This window comes from Gasterosteus aculeatus, chromosome 20, assembly GCF_964276395.1.
Source record: "Gasterosteus aculeatus chromosome 20, fGasAcu3.hap1.1, whole genome shotgun sequence".
Classification (NCBI taxonomy): Eukaryota; Metazoa; Chordata; class Actinopteri; order Perciformes; family Gasterosteidae; genus Gasterosteus; species Gasterosteus aculeatus.
The window spans coordinates 7,981,445-8,001,132 of NC_135707.1; the positions used below are offsets into that span (position 1 = coordinate 7,981,445).

Here is a 19,688-nt window from a genome sequence, read left to right on the forward strand (position 1 = left end):
GTGATGTTGAAAGGCAAAGGAAGCAATCGAGCAATCGATTTGCTTTTATAGTGGCATGCCTTTTCTCTTTATTTTCGTATGAAATGTATTCACGGTGAGAACAGCTGGGTGTGAAGTAAGTTAGTGTTTCATGCAGTGAGTGACAGCAGACACCAACACGAAGGCCCGCAGTAAATCACAGAGGAATGCCGCTTGATAAAGTCACAGTTACAGTTCGTCTTAAGTCCAGCAGATGGAGATACCACATTTCCCACCTCTTCCATCTTCTCCTTCTTTCTTCACCCTTTGTTTATGTTGTTGGTTTCTGTTAGACTCTTTTTTTTTTTTTACATCCATGCTCGATCTGCTCTTAGTGGTCATTTAAGACACAATCCTGTCCTGCTTTTCTTGAACTACTCCCACCCTGCATTGTATTAGAGTTTCATAACATAATACATGTTCCACATCAACCGTGACAGTTGTTTATACTAACGCACTCAATAATATGTCTTCTTATATTCAGTTTGTGACTTAAAAAATAAAGAAAACAACAAAAGTACCACAAAAAAAGTCAGGTTCATGACTAGAGCAGAGACGCATAAAGAGGCCTTGGAATTAAAAAACGCTGGTATAATACTTTTGTGTTGAGTATTAGTCTTGTGTATTCTACCTCTCCTTTCAAAATGTCTGGCCCTCTGTTCTCAATCTCACAATTTAGCCTCCTCTCCCATCCGTCGATCAAAATTCAGCCGAGCCGCAGCACAATATACAGTCTCTTGTTCAAAGGTCTTAAAAAGGCTCCAACGTGGCTGCACCTTTGTCATACAATACATTCACTGCATGGTTTGTCTACCGGGTTCATGTACAACAAAATAAAATACATGCGTCATGAGCACAAACTGTAAGCAGTGGTAGAAAGGTTACTACAAAATACCTCCTTAAAAGTAGCGATGCCTAAATATGAAAAACACAAGTTATTGTCCTGTGTTCATTATTTTAATAAGGTAGATGTAAACCAAAGTAGAAATGAATGAAAGTTTCTTCTCTCGGAGTATTAACTTCTTTATATGCTGCTCGGTGGTTCATCCATATATATCAATGCAACAAATCATACACAACAAAACATGCAAACTGCTAATGTTTTTTGTAAAATCTCTATAATCAAAGGAAATAGTACGTCAATGATCTTGATATGAAGGAATGTGTTATGCTTTCATGGAGAGGAAAGTAGCAGTTGTTACTGAGATTGAAAGATAGGGAGCAGCAGTGAATGTTGAAAGAGATCTCAATGTTTCTTCTCTGCCCATCCTGACTGTGCTGTTTACAGAACAGTCTTTTTATTTGATGCAGACTCTACCCAGTGTGATAGTTGTCCTTCACACTGTGACTTTTTTAATTACCCTCCCACTCTCTACAAGAACTTCTTTTCCGTCCTCTCTCCGCCGTCTGGACATCTCTCTCTTCCTCTTCGTCAGGAGGTGAAACACCACCACACTTCCCACCACCACAAAACTCGTGCTCAGAATCACGAAGCCCAGTCCAAGTAAGTGAGAGGTTCCTCCTTCGGACCGGCCCAGTTGGTCCCACAGCCCCACAGCTATACAACTGAAGGCGATGAGGGTTCCCCAAAAACCAAAAGCCAGCAAACAGGATCCACAAGAAAGCTCAACGCCCCCAGTCACCACGGCAACGCCCGCCACCGAGACGATCCCTCCTGGTAAGGTCACTGTTTCAGATTTGGTGTCGTAGGCGACAGCGGATGCGACATCTGATAGAGTTGAAGGGTCGAGAGTTTCCATCTTGGTTGTCATGGTTGCTTTTGTATTCAAATGGTCAAAAGTGATCTGTCTTGCAGCGTCTTCTTCTTCCGTCTTGCCGCCTAAAACGTGACACATAGTTCTGATTAAAAAAACCCATAACACCCAGTTTCCCCGTTTTATATCCACTTATGTAACTTAAAAATTGGAAAGAAATCTCATCCCTTGTTCAAACTTCTCAGTTAAGCTTTTTCAGGAGTGAAATATTCAACGTTATTTTATTTACCATTTAGTTTAAGCTGCCATATATATTTAGTATTTTTAGGAACTTTGTAGGGGCTCCAAAACTATTTTAAATAAAGGTCTGTGAGTGTGAACAATGTCTACAGCATAACTATGTGAAGACTCACTGGTTACTCACTGGTTGGCCTGGTTTTAAAAAATATAGAAGAAAAAAGCATTTTAATCATTTATCATTAAAATACAGCTAAAAGTCTTTTTTTCTCTTGGCCAACAAAGATCAAAGCCGGCATGTTAAATCTAATGCCGTCATTTCAGTAACTGCAATAAGCTTTATTTATACCCAATGGACTATCACAGGTCTACAATTGAATACATCAGAAGAACATCAGTTTCCCAAAATTCATATCTTCACTTTTTCGAAACGTTGACGTGTATTTCTTTTAAAAAGTTCGACATCACTTACCTCGGTGATGAATCGGGACCTCAGATGTCCGTGTTACGATCCCTTGAATTCATAGATTAGTTTTTTCCAGGTACGTGAGGGTTTTACTGAACGCTTTAAAGTGCTGCTGACGTCCTCCGTGGACAATAAGTGTAGAAATGTGAGCAGGGGCCCCAAGCGCTGTTACCGTTATCATACACGTCACAACCTGAGGCCTCACGAGATGCTGGACCCAAATGTCGAGATTGTTGTCACTGTTTGTTTGTTCCTCTCTTCCCGTGTGTTCAGTAGGAAGCTCTTGTCCGTCATTTACCATCATTATAACCCATTACCAGATATTTATCTAGGAACAACTCCCTTCCTCTTTTTCTCTTTCTTTCAGTCTTAAGAGCCGAGTCGCGGCATTGTTCGGCCCCCGAGAGTGTATTTTTCTTTTTCTTGTTTTTCCTGCTCAGTCATGTTACTTGCGTGTTTGCATTTCTCACGTCACTTGTGGCAGGGTGCGTATTATTTATTCAATCGGTAACATTTTATTTGTAAAAACCTCCTGACTTTGAAACTCGACGTTCAATTTTCAACAACGAGCCAATCTTGAAATGTTGCAACAACAAAAAAAATGTGTCTGCTTGAATCTTTTCCCAAGTGCAAAGCCAAGCGAATGAGCGGGACATGCAGGCACTGGGTGGGGAAGCTCTACAGTGTGTCAGTGCTGACGTGGAGCTGGCTGCCGCGGCCATGTGGTCACACAGGTGAAGCGTGATATCGCCAGTTAATTGGCTTTAATGCTGTCCAGCCAGCTGGGATGCTGCCTAATTGACACTGGCCTAATTGCAGATATTTCTAGATGTGCTGACTTTTACTATCAGTAAACCGCTTTTTTTACCTGTATAATATTTCACTGCCTGCAAAGTAAATATAAATTATTTCCATTGTTAAAATTGAATAGCTGTTATTCATAATTTGTCCCTTTTGTATCAAGTGTTAGTATTGCTAAGTGAAATTGGACTTGTTTTATTATTATTAGTCCTTAGATCCTATAGTTTGTGGTTGGACATTAATATTATATAAATAAGCCTTTCACCACAAGCAGAAAAACAATTGTGGCTACAAATCTTTGCTTTTCTCTAGTAATTAATTTAGGCAACGGTCAGCAAGATACTTGTGAAGAGGAGGGATGAGTAATTCCATTGTCAATAGCATTCAGAGGATGGTGATGATGATGGTAATTGGCTAAATGGTGGATTGGAAGGCAGGGGACAGGTCGAGTAATCCAATAGTCGGACTAACTGAGCATTCCTACGGCCCAAAGAAAATCCTGCTGCAAAGACAGGACACGGATGAAAATCATCATACAGTGTGACAAACATCACATTTGACCAGGAGGGGCGACTGAAGATGCGCCGGCATGCTTTCATCAATCTCGTCATGGGCAACTTTGTAACACGCAAACACTGCCAAGTAAGTAAGAAACAACAGTAAAGACAATCAAGATGATACTTTCAGTCTCATCGCAGACTCAAACAAAACGGGTTTGAGATTTAAATGTATCGTCCAATGTGAGTTTGACGTTCAAACTAACCGTCCAGTGTGATGGCTGTCGACAGAAGACAGATGGAGATGATGCAGAGAAACCCCCAAAGCACTGGGCCTGGGGGTACGAGGGACTGGTTGGAAAAAGTCAAACCAGTCAAAGCAAGGAGGGTGTTTGTTGTCAGTGCGTTGAACAGGACGGCCTTGGTGCACGGGACAATACTTTGTGTATGAAAAAGTCAAGCTCAGGACCAAGGAAGGCGGACAATATGAGGAATTTGGCAGAGCAACAACAAAAACACTAACTAAAGAGAGACGGGCGGAGGTTTTAAACACTCGGCTCAGTAAAACAAACCCAGCCCAGCAGCTCAAACAGGATGGGAAGGAGGCCACGTACTGGGAAGGCCGGGCAGGAGGTGGGATTGGAGGTGGAAGGGTTAAACTGCCGGGACAGATGGCAGTCTGGAATTAAATGTCAGGGGTCAACTAAACCCCTTGAAAAGGCCACTGCTGAAATATCAGACATGCTACAGAAGAACTTAAACTGGTGCTACGTTAACAGGGATCCCCACAAATTGTCCCTCATGTATTAGTCAGTGTCTCCAATGTCAAATGTTTCCCATGTATTAATCGGTGGATAAAGTGATGAAAAGGTTCTAGGATTCTGTGGCAACAAACTTTGCCAATTTCACGATGTGGTTCTAAAAAAAAAAAAAAGGGTTCCGGAGAAATGCACCGATCGTCTGTTGACAGATCAGTTTTGGGCTTTTGTAAGACACACACACTAACAGAACACATAACTCATAATTCTCTCTGTTTGTAAAGGTAATGATAGAGGAATTATCTCTGCAGTGTCACATGCTGTAGATCTTTCTGGACTTCCAGAACCGAGAGAGAAAAGTAGGATGCAGGGGTTCATTTTAGTCGAGGGCTCAGCGACCTTAAATCCCGCATTAACAGAATTAACCCACTGGGATTGTGTTTCCCCCCCTGCCCTCCTTATCTCTCGCCTTTTGAGACGCATACTCAATGCTGCAGCCATCATTTACTCACACAACACACAGGTAAAGCTTCTCCTACACACACACACACACATGCTGACGATGTGATTTCTTTCTTTCTTTCTTTCATAGTAATGGATTCAGGATTTCATCCGTGTACTGTACCACATGTGTAGATAATCTTATTCTGGGTTTGACAGGAAAGGCGCAGCCGGTAAAGAAATCTTTCCAACAAAGGAGACGTGTAGGTGGCAAAGGACAAGAACAACTCGAGGTGGCAAGTATTTACAGTTTGTCAGAACTGACAGATAACCCCTGAGACCCTGCAAGCTCCTCACCATGGGAAATACCACCAGCAGCGCCATATCCAAGGAGATCCTGGAGGACCTCAAGCTCAGCACCAAATTCACTGAAACTGAGATCTCGCTGTGGTACGAGAACTTTCAGAAGCAGTGCCCGACGGGACGGATAACACCGGAAGAGTTTGAGCAGATCTACAGCCGCTTCTTCCCCGACAGCGACGCCAAGACCTACGCGCGCCACGTGTTTCGTTCCTTCGACACCAACGACGACGGCACTCTGGACTTCAAGGAGTACATCATCGCGCTGCACATGACGTCCACCGGGAAGACGACGCGGAAGCTGGAGTGGGCCTTCTCTCTGTTCGACGTGGACAAGAACGGGTACATCAACAAGACAGAAGTGACGGAGATCTGCCAGGTGAACGGAGCCACGTGTGAGAGAAGCGTGACAGAATTAGAGCCGTTAAACGTGGTTGAAGTGTGACGATGGGAATTGAAGTTGAATTGAAGTTGTTCTGTTGCTCGTTGTCCTCGGGGGAAATGTTTTATTTGAGGTTGGACAGACAAAGTAAGAGGATTACACGACCTCATGCAATCCAAAGGCATTGTAGTTCATACAACGTTTGTTTTAGGTCTAAAATGTCCAATGTTCTTTTGAATTGCGCTATCAGTGTAGTGTTGATTCTACTCTATTATGATTTTCAGAATAGTCACAGTGGATTATTGTTGGGCCACCTCATATTGTCATTTCCCCACTCTGCTTTAGGTCCATGTCAAATGAGTTGCTTTTTATTGAAAAGTAGGTCTGGGGAATAATTGCCAGTCCAATTAGCTAGTCTATTTGAGCCTAAAACCCATGATAATCTCTGTGATTACAGGGTTAACTCTCAGATAATGTAGGCAGTCCTGCTCTTAAGCAAGACTCTGTTTGCATTGCTCCGTTTCTATAAGGGGAGCGCTCATCAGCCCTCAGTCTAATCCACGTCTCTTGCATTCACGAGGTTGCATCTTTTGACTTCAACGTTCTTTTCAAAACTCGGTCAGACAGAGGTTTTTTTTACGGCGCTTTGAAGGCAAATGATGTCGCATTGTTTGGGGTTTTCACAGATCAGCTGTCCATCCAGCTGGCATTGTAATGGGATTTAATTCCTGGCCAACTAGCCTGAGTTCATGTGCACCACGTTTACAACTATTGAACAACATAGACTACTACAGCAGAATTAGACTGTGGAGAAGTAGTCAATAAACGGCATCATTATTACAGAACAAGAATCAGGAGACTGTGCAGTCATTTTTGGATTTAAAATGGTAAACAAGTGAGGAATGCAGGACTAGCCAATAGTTAAGTGTAGTGTAGCTACATATAATATGATAGTTGGACTAGTAAGACTAGTTAATCGTGGGTGTAAATGCTGTGTATCTTTGAGTAAATCCACATATACGTGTGACTGCTTGATGTAGCTCTGTTTTAAATATGAATACGTTAGTAAAATAAGTTGGATAAATCCTTCCTGTATATGTGTGAACCACATAGGCAACGCGATCAGAGGGGCCAGACGCCGGGATAGTTCAGGCAGAAAAGAGAGGACATCTTGATGTTTGGCCTGTGGCCCGAGTCTTGGCACTAATCCATGTTAATCTAGGTGTCTTAAATGTGGGAGATGAGTGCTTCCTTCTCTAAGTGGGACGCACATTTAAAGGCCGAAACTCAAAGTGCACAATCATTTAGCGATTTACAATCTGCCGGTTTTCTAAGTGGCATATTCCACATTCATTACCTCTGAGAAATGACACACATGGTTGAATGCGGAGCCGCCGCCGGCCTGATTATTAATTCAATCACTTTTAACTTGTAGCGTCTCTATTATAATTGTAATGGCTGAAACCCTGCAGGATTGCTCTCTTAGCTGCATTTGGGAGGCAGATCAGCGGCCATCTGGGGATCTTAAGCCACATTTTATGTAAGATTTAATTGCAGGCTACTTGAATTGGTTGCATTCAGACAGGTTTTAAAGAGTATACAATGACTAGTGCCTGTAGCTTTTCTCTAAATGTCAAGTTGTTTTGCATCAGACGCTCTATAAACCACAGAACACTGATTAACACTACGGCCTGCACGCTTCTTGCCTTCTGCACATTTGCTCTGTGTGAGGTTCCCTGTTGTTGACACTTGTTGTGCGTTGTTTGTGCGAGAGGAACGATGTAGCATCAGCAGCGATCTTATACCCCCCCCCCCCCCCCCCCCTCTCTCTCTCTCTCTCAGGCCATATTTAAGCTGATCCCCAAGGAGGAGCAGAGCAAGCTACCGGAGGACGAGAACACACCCGAGAAAAGAGCCAACAAACTGTGGGCCTACTTCGAAAAGAAAGACAACGGTAAAGGAAATAAGCCGAGCACGTCCATACATTGTGCTCCAGCCGTGACGGGTTACTGTGTTCATATCACTGCGTGCTTATGTGAAATCAGTGTAAGCTCTCTCTAACTTTCCTCAACAGCTGTTCTTACATTCTGAAGTGAAGATTACATTTTACAGCTTTTTGGCTTAACAATAAAACGAGCAATAAATCCACCTGGGGGAGCAGCATCACGTGTGTCACGCGTGTTATGTATGGAGCGTCCGTGTGTGTTTTTATGGATGGCACCGCTATTCATGCTGCACTTGTTCACACAAGCACAACCGAAATAAATTAACCAACTTCATCTTTACCTCACACCTCTTACTGGATATATGTTGATTACTGTTTTTCTTTTCCCCCACAGGGCGACTGGCTGAAGGCGAGTTCATCAAAGGAGTGACTGAAAATGAGAATGCGATGCGTCTTATCCACTACGAACCGATTGCAGAGTAAAGTCATCCCGACTTTGCCGACTGTCATTATATCCTTCCAACGGTCTTCCTCTCCCATCCACTCTGATCCGCTCAACCCCTTTGCTGTAAATACTCTTTTCTGCAGTGTTGTTTATTATGGCGTAGTGTTTAAAACGTGTGTACAGATAAACAGATGATTTACGGTGACTATCATTGGTACAAAGAAAACGTTAATTGATAATCCTTAAAATGGATTGAGTTTGATATTGGCTTGGGGGAAATTAATGTTAGACAACTATGATTGATGACAGTATCGTACTTGATTGTTAGGTTGTTCTTTTTTTTTACAGGACTGGAAATGTCTTAATAGGTTGTAGTTCTTAAGTGATATTTACTGTATTTACTGATATTTACTGTATATTTACTGTAAAATCGATTAAAGGTTTTCTCATAAGTCTGTTTGTCTCTATCCCAGATATCAATTAATTGTATAATATAACACAAACAAAAATAAAATCCAGCAGTATCCTGTAAAACATATTAGATACATTTTGGCACACTTTTCTTTAACAATATTGCCTGTATAACTTTATTTTTAACACAGAAAATACTTGTTATATTCAGTTTAAAACAATTATTTCCTGAAATGTGTCACGGTGCAGTGTTTGTGTGCGTGTGTGTGCGCGCGCCTGCGTTTCTTTCCAACTTTCAGTCTGACCCCACCCAACCCCCTCACCCACCCTCCCCCCTCCATCCCTTCTCTCCTCACTCTATTCCCCCTTCTTTCCATCCAACTCGGGATTACTGGTTTACACATAATCTTCTGTTCAACATCAGAGAGCAGACTTTTCAAAATCTCTATAATCTTTCTTTCACTGTGTGTCTATCGTATGGGTTTGTGTGTGTGCATTTGCAGAGAGACTGTGGTAAACATGCATCGCAGCAAAAGTTGGTCACAAGTGAGAGAAAAGCTTGAGAAAGGAAGAACGCTGAGAACATGTTGTATATTTAGTCTCAAGGACCGGCTCATGAGAAGAAACATCAACCCCGTCTAAGCAGTGAAAAGAACAGCATCCTTTCATGTTGCATGTTGATGTATAAACAATAAAATAATTTAAACATGTATTTGCTTTTATATATAGAGACCCACATTTACTAGCATGAGGCACTGCGAAATACCCAGAAAATACGCGGCCTCGCATGTCGGTGTGACACATTTATATATCGTAGTCTTTGCCATTTTTTCTGTGCATTGATTCGATCAGCAAACTTCACAGAAAGTCAAAGCGAACGATGCTCACGTTGATCTGCCCTCGGCACGGTGACAGCGTCTTTCCTCTTTTCAGTCATTCAGGCCTTTTGAGTTGCAGGTTAGAAAAACATCGTTGCTAGCAAGGTGAATCCGCTCTGTCCATGGCGTCGTCCATCTCATCCATCTCTCTCTCGCAGTCTTCGCACCCCTCCGGGCCACAGCCCCCCACCAAAACCAGCGTCGGCACGTCCCCGTTCCCCACTTCGACCACACTGCCGTTCGGGGCCCAGGCCACGTCGATCATGCCGTCGGGACACTGCAGCAGGCCGCTGACGGAGTAGAGCCCGCCTCCCGGGACGACCTCGTCGTAGGAAGGAGCGTGAGCGGCGGCCCTCGCTTCCTCCAAGCGGAGCCTCTGTTTGCGACGGAGCTCGATGATGGTCTTGGTGTAGGAGTTGAGCGTGACCACGGCCGCCCCCATGCAGCAACTGAAGGACACCCAGGCAAGACTGGGACGATGGAATAAAAGAGAGAAGACAAACGTGTGAGTACAAACCAAGGACATACTGTGACAAATAACAGTCTCGTATGCTGTGCAGGAAGAGCTGCCGCCTACGCAAAAGACCAGCCGTAGTCCCAGGACTGAGGCCTCCAGTCTTTGGGGCCCACGATGACTGTCATCTGAAACACGGTGGTGAACATCATGTGGGCCACCATCCCGAGAAGACCTGTGTGTGGGAGGGGTGAGGGGGGGGACCAAAACCAGACAGGAAAAAAAGAAAGATCAACACGCAAATGATAGAATTATATTTGGAGGAGGTTGTTGTAAGTTGTTGTAAGGATCCGCGGTGCCTCACCTGATAACACGGTGCAGATCGCTGCGTAGGCATTAATTTTAAGGGAGTGCATCTCTTTCTTGGAACACAAGACTTCCAGCCACATCAGCAAGAAGCCCATCCCCAGCAGACCGATGTACGTAAACTCTGAAATAACCGAGAGCCAGAGCACACCTACAACAACAACAAACAAACAAACAACAATCTAAATGGACACACACACACAAATCCATAAAAAAAAAATTTTCATAATAACCAGCCGATCAGCACAACTCACCCTGAGTTTCTCCAGGAGTTAACTCGATAAAGCTCCGACATTTCTCCCCTGCCAACCAAAAGCACAGTGTTGTGGTTATGACATTGTTGTGTGAGTGTGCCAGTCTGTGCGTGTTTGGACGCGTGCCTCACCGTCGTTGTGTTTCTCACAGCTTTCCCAGAAACCCGTGTGGAAGTATCTAAAAGCAAACTTGTCTTCTCCCGTCTCCCAGATGTACTGGACCGCGTTGGCCAGCTGCCTCTGTCTGATCTTGGCCAGCTCGTCCCTCCTGGCTGGAGACAGCGTGCGGTTGAAGGGGTTCTGGGTGGGACTCTCTGCGCGGGAGGGGAGGACAATGAGGAGAACATCTTTTTCCGCTCTTATTGATAATAGAGTTGGTGGCAGGAGAAGAACCTGAGCTCCTTAGCATCATGATTCTCCAAACCAAACCAGACCTGCGCTCTCAATATCATTGCACATTAAACCAAACCAGGAACTTCTTCCTACCAGCATCCAGAGAGGATGAGCTTAAGTAAGAGAGACAGAACCAGTCAGCGTTAATCACCACCCCTGTTCTCAGAGGTAACATGTCTCTGTGCTTTTCGGGCTCGCCAGCTGGCACCTCGTAATCCTGTGTGTGTGTGTGTGTGTGTTTGTGTGTTTCGGACCTCGTGTCCAGAAGCATACGGGAGACTTCAATCCACCAATGTAAAGGTGGATCTGGTAAAACCAGTACATGCAGTAATGAAAGACGATTCCTCCATGCAGTGAGAGATGTTAATCCCATTGTGGATTAAGCGTATATCTGTTGAGGGAATAAAAGCCAGGCAGCCGGCCCTGTGCGAATAATCGTATGGGATCTACCCTCACACCCTGCATATTAATGGCAAACTATAATTAAATTCACTGTGGGACCAAGGTATGTTCAGAAAGAGATTAAAAAAACACCAAAGCAAGGACAATGGGTTCCTCACAAGCCTCTGAGTTCATCCATTTAGATTAGTTTGAGGCATTGGCTCTTGTGCAGAGACACATTACAACGAACACCAAATCCAATAGTGCGGTAATCAGGTTCGACGGTCAAGGCCACCATTTTTCCTGAAAGTCAAAGTCTGAGAAATGCAATCTATATTCTTTGCACATATTGGAAGACTTAAGAGATGACACACATTGAGAAACTGACCACATTCCACTCGAATGAAGATGTGACATAATGTGCGTCCATTTGAGACATTGGACACATTAGTTCAGTAACGTCTGAACAATGACAGAGGAGCGCGGCATTAGACTGATAGATCAATATCCATTTAACGTGGACTTTCTTTCATTGAAAACGTTTGGTCATTGTACTTGATGATGAGATGCAGTTGAAGGCTCCAGAAAAGCCTGTGGAAAGACCTTGAGACAGGATCGTTCTGACAAATGATGCCGTCTGATCATCCTGCTGGGGGTTTACATCGGGGACAATAAGTAAGCCGTGACAATGACGGGTCAGTAACAACAGTTCAACGTTCACATTCCGCCGAGTATTGCAAAAGCCTGAAGCCAAGATAAGAAATAAATCCATGAGCTCTTGATGTTTACGACAAATTGTGACACGCCCGTCAACGTGTTGTCACAGGATCAGTCACCACGCGACCTTTTCACGTTTAAAGTTTGTTAATATTTGACATGAGACGTCAAGTGAAAGCCACTTGAAAAAAGGTTTTGAATACTTGACTATTATTATCTATGGTATACCGTTGCTTCTTCGTTGGGTGGAAAAGGTTCTTTGTTTTCAAACTGTTGTTTCTGAGAGGCCGACAACTGAACATTTATAGATTTTGGTGCGTGATCAAAAATCAGGAGGGCCTTAAAAATAAACAATATAGCATTATGAAGCAGCGCAAATGATGTGGAGAGCTGAAATACCGAGTGCCATCTACCTGTGGTGTACGGCTCGCTGTTGTTCTGCCCACAGTTCTTCATTTTGACGGGCGACAGGCAGAGGGGCTTGACCACCTTGTGGGTGCCCTCGCACCAGTAAGAGGTGCAGAGAGCCAGGATGGAGAGGCCCAGAGCCAGGGAGGTCAGGGTCAGGGAGAGCAGGGAGCGAGACCGACGGGACATACCCTCCAGCATGGCCAGTCAGGTGAGGGGGGGGGGGGGCGGCAGGGGGAGGACAGAGAGAGAGAGAGATAGGGGGAGTCGGAGGGAGAGGAAAGGGAAAGAGGGGGCAGGGCGTAGTTGCAGATGGAGGCGTGAGGGCCGGGCCAGATGGTTTGAAGAGGTGATGAGCTGCCAGGTTTCAAACGGAAAGATGAATACGATGTTCAGGCAGCAGACGTTTGTACGCGCGGGGGGAGGACAGGTGGAACAAAACGAGAGGGAGAGAGGAGCCCGGGGAACGACGGCTCACTCCTGGAGAAATGCAACGACATAACAGAACGCTGGCGCTAATGTGACGTTCTGCTATGGGTCCCCGGGGTGAATCACTGTGGCCATACATCCCCTGACTCCCCCACTAGAAGACCCTTTTTATTGTGTGCACGTAATAGATCAGTGCAATGGTAGCAAATAAACATCAAAAAGACTAATATGTCTTAATGAGGCGAGAGTTGACATCTTTAAACACCGATTCATCACCGGACAGAAAAAGGTGACTTCAAGTTGTTGAATAGAGTACACGAAGGCTAAAATTAGGGGGTCCACGTGGTGACGTTTCCCTTTGTTGAATATTCCGGGCAAAAAAAAAAAAGGGGCCTAAGGACACATATGTCCTCGAGCTGGGTCTAAAGACGGGCTATGAAAAAGCAAGCGACGTGTGCGGTGTTGAGAGACCCTCGTCCCCGGACCACCTCATCGAGGCCCGACCCTGCCGCTCATCACGAACTCCGCCGCTGGATCCCGAGTCAGTGGAAGACAAGACGGTGGGGAGCAAAAACAAGAGATTACTATTTCTGATGAAATTATGGATAAAGCACAGTTCTAAATGAATTTTTTGCTAGTAATCCCTGATAATCTTCTTTAATCTGTTTGTGTTAGGTGTTTTAGTGTGAAGTGCATTCTGACCATTTCTGCTGTCTCGTTCTCACGCAATGACTCCCCATCAGCCCCTGAAATACAACACAGTTCAACAGAGTTCAGCACAAAGCCCGACAATTTCTAGTTTATAAAATATCGTTCAACAATAAAACACGTTATTTAAAGCTTTTGAAAAGAATATTGATATTATTATGCCTACATGTTAACAAAAGACAACAATCTGTACAAATATGTATATTTCTGTACATATTTCTTTTTATTTAGCACTTTATTACAATATTATCATTGTGACAATTTCTTCTCATTTAACATTACCCTTCAGTGGTAACATACTGAAGATATACAGGGTGACTATGGATTGACAGCAGGAACAGCTAGATTTAGCCAAAACCTTGTGACAAAAAGAAAACTTGTAATTACTGTCAACAGTAACAACAACACATTTCAGACACACACCATTTGCCTCATTTGAGCCTTTTAACTAAATGAAATATACTCGAGTTTGACAAAAATATGTTAATAAAACACAATATACAGTTTTAAGTCACAGTATTACTCGTTTTATCTGAACATCAATGCCTCACCCAATGCTACTCCATTAACCGTATAAATAACAAAGAAATACATTAAATTAGAGACATTTTGGATAAAAACTGGTAAACTGAATCATTGGCTGCAGTAATCCTTTAAAGAATCAGTGACAAATACCTACCAAAGATATTTTTTTTGTCCCTTGTAGCACTCAAACATGAGGTTGCTATTCGCCTTGTTCCAAAGCCCTTAAAAACCTCCTCAAGAGCTGGATATTATTTACTCCATCTTGAACCTGTTCTGCATGCCCCCGAACTTCTTCATCTTCCCCTTGTGCATCTGCCACCAGTATTCCTCCTCCAGGAGTGGCCCTTACATCTCCAGCTGTGCTCCTCCCTTTAATCCTCCTGGCCAATAGTTGGACGGAGATGCAAGACTGATGGAGCGACTGAGCGTCGGTCTCCGCTCTCCGCTCTTTCTTGGGAATTTATGTCACAAACCCATTCTGAATCATATAATCCCTCTTCCCTCTAAGTCCATCTGTTACTGTAGTGCCCCGGGCTGTCCCTGCCTTTTCCCAAAAACCTTCAACATCAGTCTGAGCTCTATGAAAATGTGCCTTTCACTGGTTATTACTACACTTAAAGTGTGTACAGGATTGTGAACCAATGGATCCACATGATTTAGCTTTCCTTTTTTCCCCCTCATCAGCACCGGTTACATGTGTATTTTTGGTTGCCAAATGTGATTCCTTCAAAAAAGTAGTTGAAAAGGCTGTTTTGAATTTACAATCATTTATTTACACTACGTATTTACAGAAGAACTGAAAGAAAAAACAGGCAAAAACAGCATTGTGTGCATGTCTGGAAGATGAATTTGAGAAAGGGGAAGGTGATCCGAGCCGTTTAACCCCAGGCTTGGGATTTACAGTAATGTAGGATGAGCTTTCCATCGCTGCCAAAACACTGATGAAGAGACAAAGAGAGAGAAGAAAAAAAACATTACATTAAATGTTTAATAAAAAAAGTACAGCAAGACTGATGTGAGAAAACAGTTTAAAAATGCACATATATAAAAAAAATACATATTCATTTTTTAATGTAATTGTACATCGTCCACCAGGGAGAACGGATGTCGACAATGAATTGCGCACTTTAAGGTCTTTCCTGATGGGGATTTGGGGACTTACATGGAGCTTCCTCTTATTGCCCCCCCTGCTGGTCAAAGCTCCACATGACCGTTTCACTTCTACGGGCTGAGCTCCAAAGGCCTGACAACTACATACACTTCTAATATTTCATTGAGGGCTGAGAAATACGGTAAAAATGTAGGTAAAAAGTCATAAAAGGTCATGATGTGGTCGAGAGATATATATACAACCAAATTATTAGTTACAACATGTACATGAACTATGTTTCCTGGCGATATTTACGGAATGTTTACATCACTGAAAAGTTGTCAACGGTAAGAACTAACGGAATAAAACAATCAATATTTAAAAATGTGTTGTTGACGAGCAGTGAAGTAAACATGAATACACGTTGTGTGAACATGTGTTGTAATTTTATGACCTGGTTTGAGTTTGTGTGTTACTATGTTTTTATGCAATTTTAACAACATTTAAGTGAAAACTGAAATGAACTGGTGAACTGAAATCGAGTATGCGTTTGTTGTGCTTGATTGACGGCTAAGAAAAAGCTGGTGAGTGGCCTTTGGAGTTATTTTTTTACACATCCTGTTCCTAAAGTTCATGGATGAACAACTTTGCTAATACTTTAATTTATTAAAAAAAACAAAGAACCAAAAGTGACTCATGTTAATCTGCTCTTTCTCTTTTAAAATGATAATTTCTTAAATTGCATTATGTGTGGCAGCTTAATTAAAGATCGCTCTACAGACACGGGGCGTGACAACGTGTTGTATGTACTCACATCAAAGAGGACCCCTACGTCTTGGTCCGGGGAAGGGGCAAAGGACTGGTTAACATAAATGAACTGTTGGGAAAAACAGATTAAGTTGTATATAAAGACCTGAAACAAGCTTGAGTCCAAGACAATTTGTACATTTTGTAAAGGTGGACAAACTGGATCTCACCAATTGTTCACTGGTATCGAGCTTGAGGAAGCGAGAGATGAACTGAGACAGCGACTGCACCGTCCTCCCCCTCTCCACGGCCCACTTCTTTGTTTTCATTATAGGAGCGTCTCCCACTGCCTTCAGCAGCACATCGACTGTTACAATGGATAAAATAAAAAGTTAAAGTGGTGCTCGCCCTCAAGACAGGTCCGGGCAAATCAAAACCGCAACTGTTCAGGGGGAATTTCTAGAGAAGTTGATCCACTGACAGAACCCCTATCGCACCGTGGAAAAACAAAAAACAATATGATGATGATGATAATAATAATGATAATATACCTATGGTCAAAATGTGAAATAATTGGATATAATTATATTATGTTCAGATATATAGACGTTTAAACTTGTTTTAACTTAACGTTGTTAATTCTAAGCTGTAAGAGACACTCTCGTCAAATATTTGCTTCAACGACCGAAACACAGAAAACTAAAAAGTGACAGAAAACTAAGCTTTATTACTAAAAATTTGCATCGGGCATTATATTTTGATGTCGATACTTTTAACCTTTGAATTATAATTTGTAGGTACTATCAATAGATCATAACTACATGTTTAGCCACACATAAGTAGAATGTGTGCGAGGTGTCTTGTTCACTCTGCTTTGGTTTCATCGCAGGGTTGTACATGACTTGTGCATTTACACAATAACGTAATTTGGTCGAAAATACTTCACTAAAATACATCTGGAACAACAAACCACCGTTGAATCAAATCTCACACATCACACTGCTATGAAATTAATAGGGCTTATTCTCTGAACACACCTTTAACACAGTGCAAAACATTGAACGACACATTTTCAATAAACCTAGTTGTGACAGTTTTACAGCTTGATGGCAAGCGCAGTGTGTTAGCATAGCTTCAACACATTATTCCTAGTTATGTTATGTGACGTTGCTATGGTTACTAAGGAAACATGCATTTGACAAATTATTAAATTAAATAGCCTCTCTAACTATAATGTATTCAATAACAACCAATAGATATGTTGTCGAATAAATATCATAATTAGCTTTAGCCATGAGCCAAACGGAAGAACATTGTTAAAAGCTGAACGTCTATTGGTTAAACCGCAAGAAAGATGAATTCCCATTGGCCAATATATCTGTCAATCATTTCCACGTCACACACCCGGAATTGCTTCCTTTAGCACTGTAAACATTGCTCGCAAACAGATGTTATTATTCGCTAATAGAGTAGTATTTGTTATGTGTTAAACTTTCTTACTTTTTTTCTTATCATCACTTGTCGTTGAGTCGTCTGACGGCGTATGCGGCTCCTCTTTATGCGTTTCTGTTGGGGACTCCACATTGTCCGACATTTTCATGTGACAACTTTGGGTTACTACACGGTTCCCACCCACCCGAGCAAGCGAGTTGATTCGCGGTGAACAGCAGCTGCTATTGGTTCACAGAAACGTCAGTTCTTTGTTTACGTAATTCTATTGGTCGATACACTCGCGTAGACGCGTGGAAGGCTGTTGAACTTGTGTGTCCTCTTAGCTAACATGCTAGAGAAGTTATTTTGATTTATCCGCATATCTGTTGTCAACGTAAGTGTTACCCTGATATTGGCTCCATGTGGGGTTAACATGGTGCTGTTTGATGCAACATTGCATGCATTCTTTCACTTGCCAGTAAAATAGGTAACGTTTACCTTCCCTGTAGGTTTCCAATTACACAGGAGGTGTCGCACAGGACGTTGCACTTTGGGCTGTGAGTCGGTCCTGTTAAACCTGTCACACACTCCCTCTGATCCGCACAATCGGACCATTCAGAAAACAACAGTAAGTAAAAAAAAAAATATATATATATGTTTGCCTTCATAACAAAAGGACCTGGGATTTGTGTTAAGCTACGATACTATTTATTCTCATCCTAATCCTAAAACAATGCAACACGATGAAGGAAATATTTTGTGCAAGGAACACACACATTGCACCAATGTGAATCACTCAATTAGAAGTTCCAAATAAAGCCCAAAAGTAGCCAGCAAACCTGACAGTCAATGCGCAATTCTCCGGACGTTATTGTTAAAACCTTCAGAGCTCCCTACCATTACCTCTGGAATTATCTGAACACGTGTTGTTTTCTTATTCTGTGAACTTGCTCTTGCAGTGGCACGTGTAGGCAGGCTCTCCACCAAGGACTCCGTGCTCCTCCTGTGTGACATGCAAGAAAAGTTCAGACCCAACATCTTCCAGTTCACCAACATCGTCAGCAACGCGGCCAGATTGCTCCAGGTCGGAAAAATCACACGGTTATCTCTGCGTCTATTAGTCAAACCAGTTATAAGTATTCCTTATCTCTCCACATTGTCCTCTCAGGCCAGTCGCATTCTGGGCATCCCACCCATTTTGACGGAGCAGTACCCGAGAGGCTTGGGTCCCACGGTGTCCGAGCTGGGAGCGGAAGACCTGACGGCTCACGCTAAAACGTCATTCACCATGATGATCGAGGAGGTGGAGAAGAAGCTGCAGGAGCTGGGGAACCCTAAGCAGGCTATTCTGTGTGGAATCGAGGCCCATGCTTGTATCGCAGTAAGATAACGTCAATCCCGTCTAGCTTTTTGAATGACTTCTTCTCTCTTGGCGTTATGAGTTTCAAGTGATGAATGCAATTATATTTAGCGATGTTCATCCTCTACCTGGCATGTGCGCTTTTTTTTTTTGACATCAGGCATTTTATCCCTCAGCATTATAAATGTATGTGTGAAGTGAAAGTGTGTAGCCTAGTTGTATCAATCAGGAAACAATTATTTGGCAGTTTTTTTTCAATGAAAGAAAACTACCTTTTGCGCTTAAAAATGACCAAAAAAGGATTTGACAAATAATAATTGTTACGTACTGGTATTATGTCATTAATGAAAGAGGGCTGTTTACTCTCCACAGTGCACAACATACGACCTGCTCGAAAGGGGAATTGAGGTTCATATTGTGGCCGACGCAGTCTCATCCAGGAGGTACCTTGTATTTTGTATCTGCTGCACAGCATCGTTATCAAACTGCCTTAGATATAGAGGTGTTTCTGTGTGTGTGGGTCTGGTAACTACAGAGGTGTGTGTGTGTGTGTGTGTGTGTGTGTGTGTGTGTGTGTGTGTCTCCCTCCACAGCCAGACGGACCGTTTGTTTGCTCTGTCTCGACTGAAGCAGAGCGGCGCTTACCTCACCACCACGGAGGCCGTCCTGCTGCAGCTGGTTCAAGACGCCAAACACCCCAACTTCAAGGAGGTGCTTCACACAGTTGTCCCTTTGTTTGTTTGGATGTATCATAAAGCGTCGCCGGTTTACCCGCACTGATGAAACCCAAAACTGGGCACTTCGTTCAGGTGTAAATCTGCCATCTTGCCTTCTGCTGATGTTGCCAGCATAAGTTCTGAAAGTTACAATCCTTATTTTCTTTATTAACAGATCCAGAAGCTCATGGCCCACCCGTCCCCTGACACCGGCCTCCTGTCCTTCTTCAGCGCTCTGTAGGGAGATCGTCCCCAGTCATTCTGTCCCACATAAAGCGTGCATGCACAATGTCCCTGCTTCCAACAGGCTGATGAAATGCTTGAATAAAGTGACACTGCTATTAAAAAATCTGTA

General features: G+C 43.0%; 5 protein-coding genes across 6 annotated transcripts; 2 read left to right on the plus strand and 3 right to left on the minus strand.

Annotated features, from left to right (window-relative positions):
* Window positions 1-8: 8 nt before the first annotated feature.
* Window positions 9-2,584, minus strand: LOC144389587 (uncharacterized). Its single transcript, XM_078094933.1, has 2 exons — window positions 2,443-2,584; window positions 9-1,858 (listed from the first exon to the last, which is right to left on the minus strand). Exon 2 carries the CDS (start codon window positions 1,788-1,790, stop codon window positions 1,356-1,358), a length of 435 nt encoding a protein of 144 aa, XP_077951059.1. The 5' UTR covers window positions 1,791-1,858; window positions 2,443-2,584; the 3' UTR covers window positions 9-1,355.
* Window positions 2,585-2,791: 207 nt separating this feature from the next.
* On the plus strand, window positions 2,792-9,188 carry rcvrn2 (recoverin 2). 2 transcript variants are annotated; one of them, XM_078094932.1, is made up of 4 exons: window positions 2,792-3,879; window positions 5,153-5,672; window positions 7,518-7,629; window positions 8,015-9,188. In XM_078094932.1, the coding sequence occupies exons 2-4, from the start codon at window positions 5,292-5,294 to the stop codon at window positions 8,101-8,103; spliced, it is 582 nt and encodes a 193-aa protein (XP_077951058.1). In that variant the 5' UTR covers window positions 2,792-3,879; window positions 5,153-5,291; the 3' UTR covers window positions 8,104-9,188. The 2 variants fall into 2 exon arrangements, with proteins under 2 accessions (XP_077951058.1, XP_040020497.1); XM_040164563.2 differs by lacking the exon at window positions 2,792-3,879 and adding an exon at window positions 4,700-5,015.
* On the minus strand, window positions 9,049-14,441 carry LOC120810410 (germ cell-specific gene 1-like protein). The gene is made up of 8 exons (XM_078094931.1): window positions 14,144-14,441; window positions 13,459-13,502; window positions 12,333-13,286; window positions 10,560-10,742; window positions 10,429-10,476; window positions 10,173-10,325; window positions 9,932-10,043; window positions 9,049-9,824 (listed from the first exon to the last, which is right to left on the minus strand). Exons 3-8 carry the CDS (start codon window positions 12,526-12,528, stop codon window positions 9,452-9,454), a joined length of 1,065 nt encoding a protein of 354 aa, XP_077951057.1. The 5' UTR covers window positions 12,529-13,286; window positions 13,459-13,502; window positions 14,144-14,441; the 3' UTR covers window positions 9,049-9,451.
* Window positions 14,442-14,739: 298 nt separating this feature from the next.
* On the minus strand, window positions 14,740-17,461 carry atg12 (ATG12 autophagy related 12 homolog (S. cerevisiae)). Its single transcript, XM_040164567.2, has 4 exons — window positions 17,327-17,461; window positions 16,057-16,193; window positions 15,894-15,956; window positions 14,740-14,927 (listed from the first exon to the last, which is right to left on the minus strand). Exons 1-4 carry the CDS (start codon window positions 17,424-17,426, stop codon window positions 14,868-14,870), a joined length of 360 nt encoding a protein of 119 aa, XP_040020501.1. The 5' UTR covers window positions 17,427-17,461; the 3' UTR covers window positions 14,740-14,867.
* A 53-nt stretch (window positions 17,462-17,514) lies between these two features.
* Window positions 17,515-19,682, plus strand: isoc2 (isochorismatase domain containing 2). Its single transcript, XM_040164566.2, has 7 exons — window positions 17,515-17,651; window positions 17,767-17,885; window positions 18,217-18,341; window positions 18,426-18,638; window positions 18,990-19,060; window positions 19,211-19,328; window positions 19,509-19,682. Coding segments are annotated over exons 2-7 (594 nt in total). The 5' UTR covers window positions 17,515-17,651; window positions 17,767-17,884; the 3' UTR covers window positions 19,575-19,682.
* Window positions 19,683-19,688: the final 6 nt, after the last annotated feature.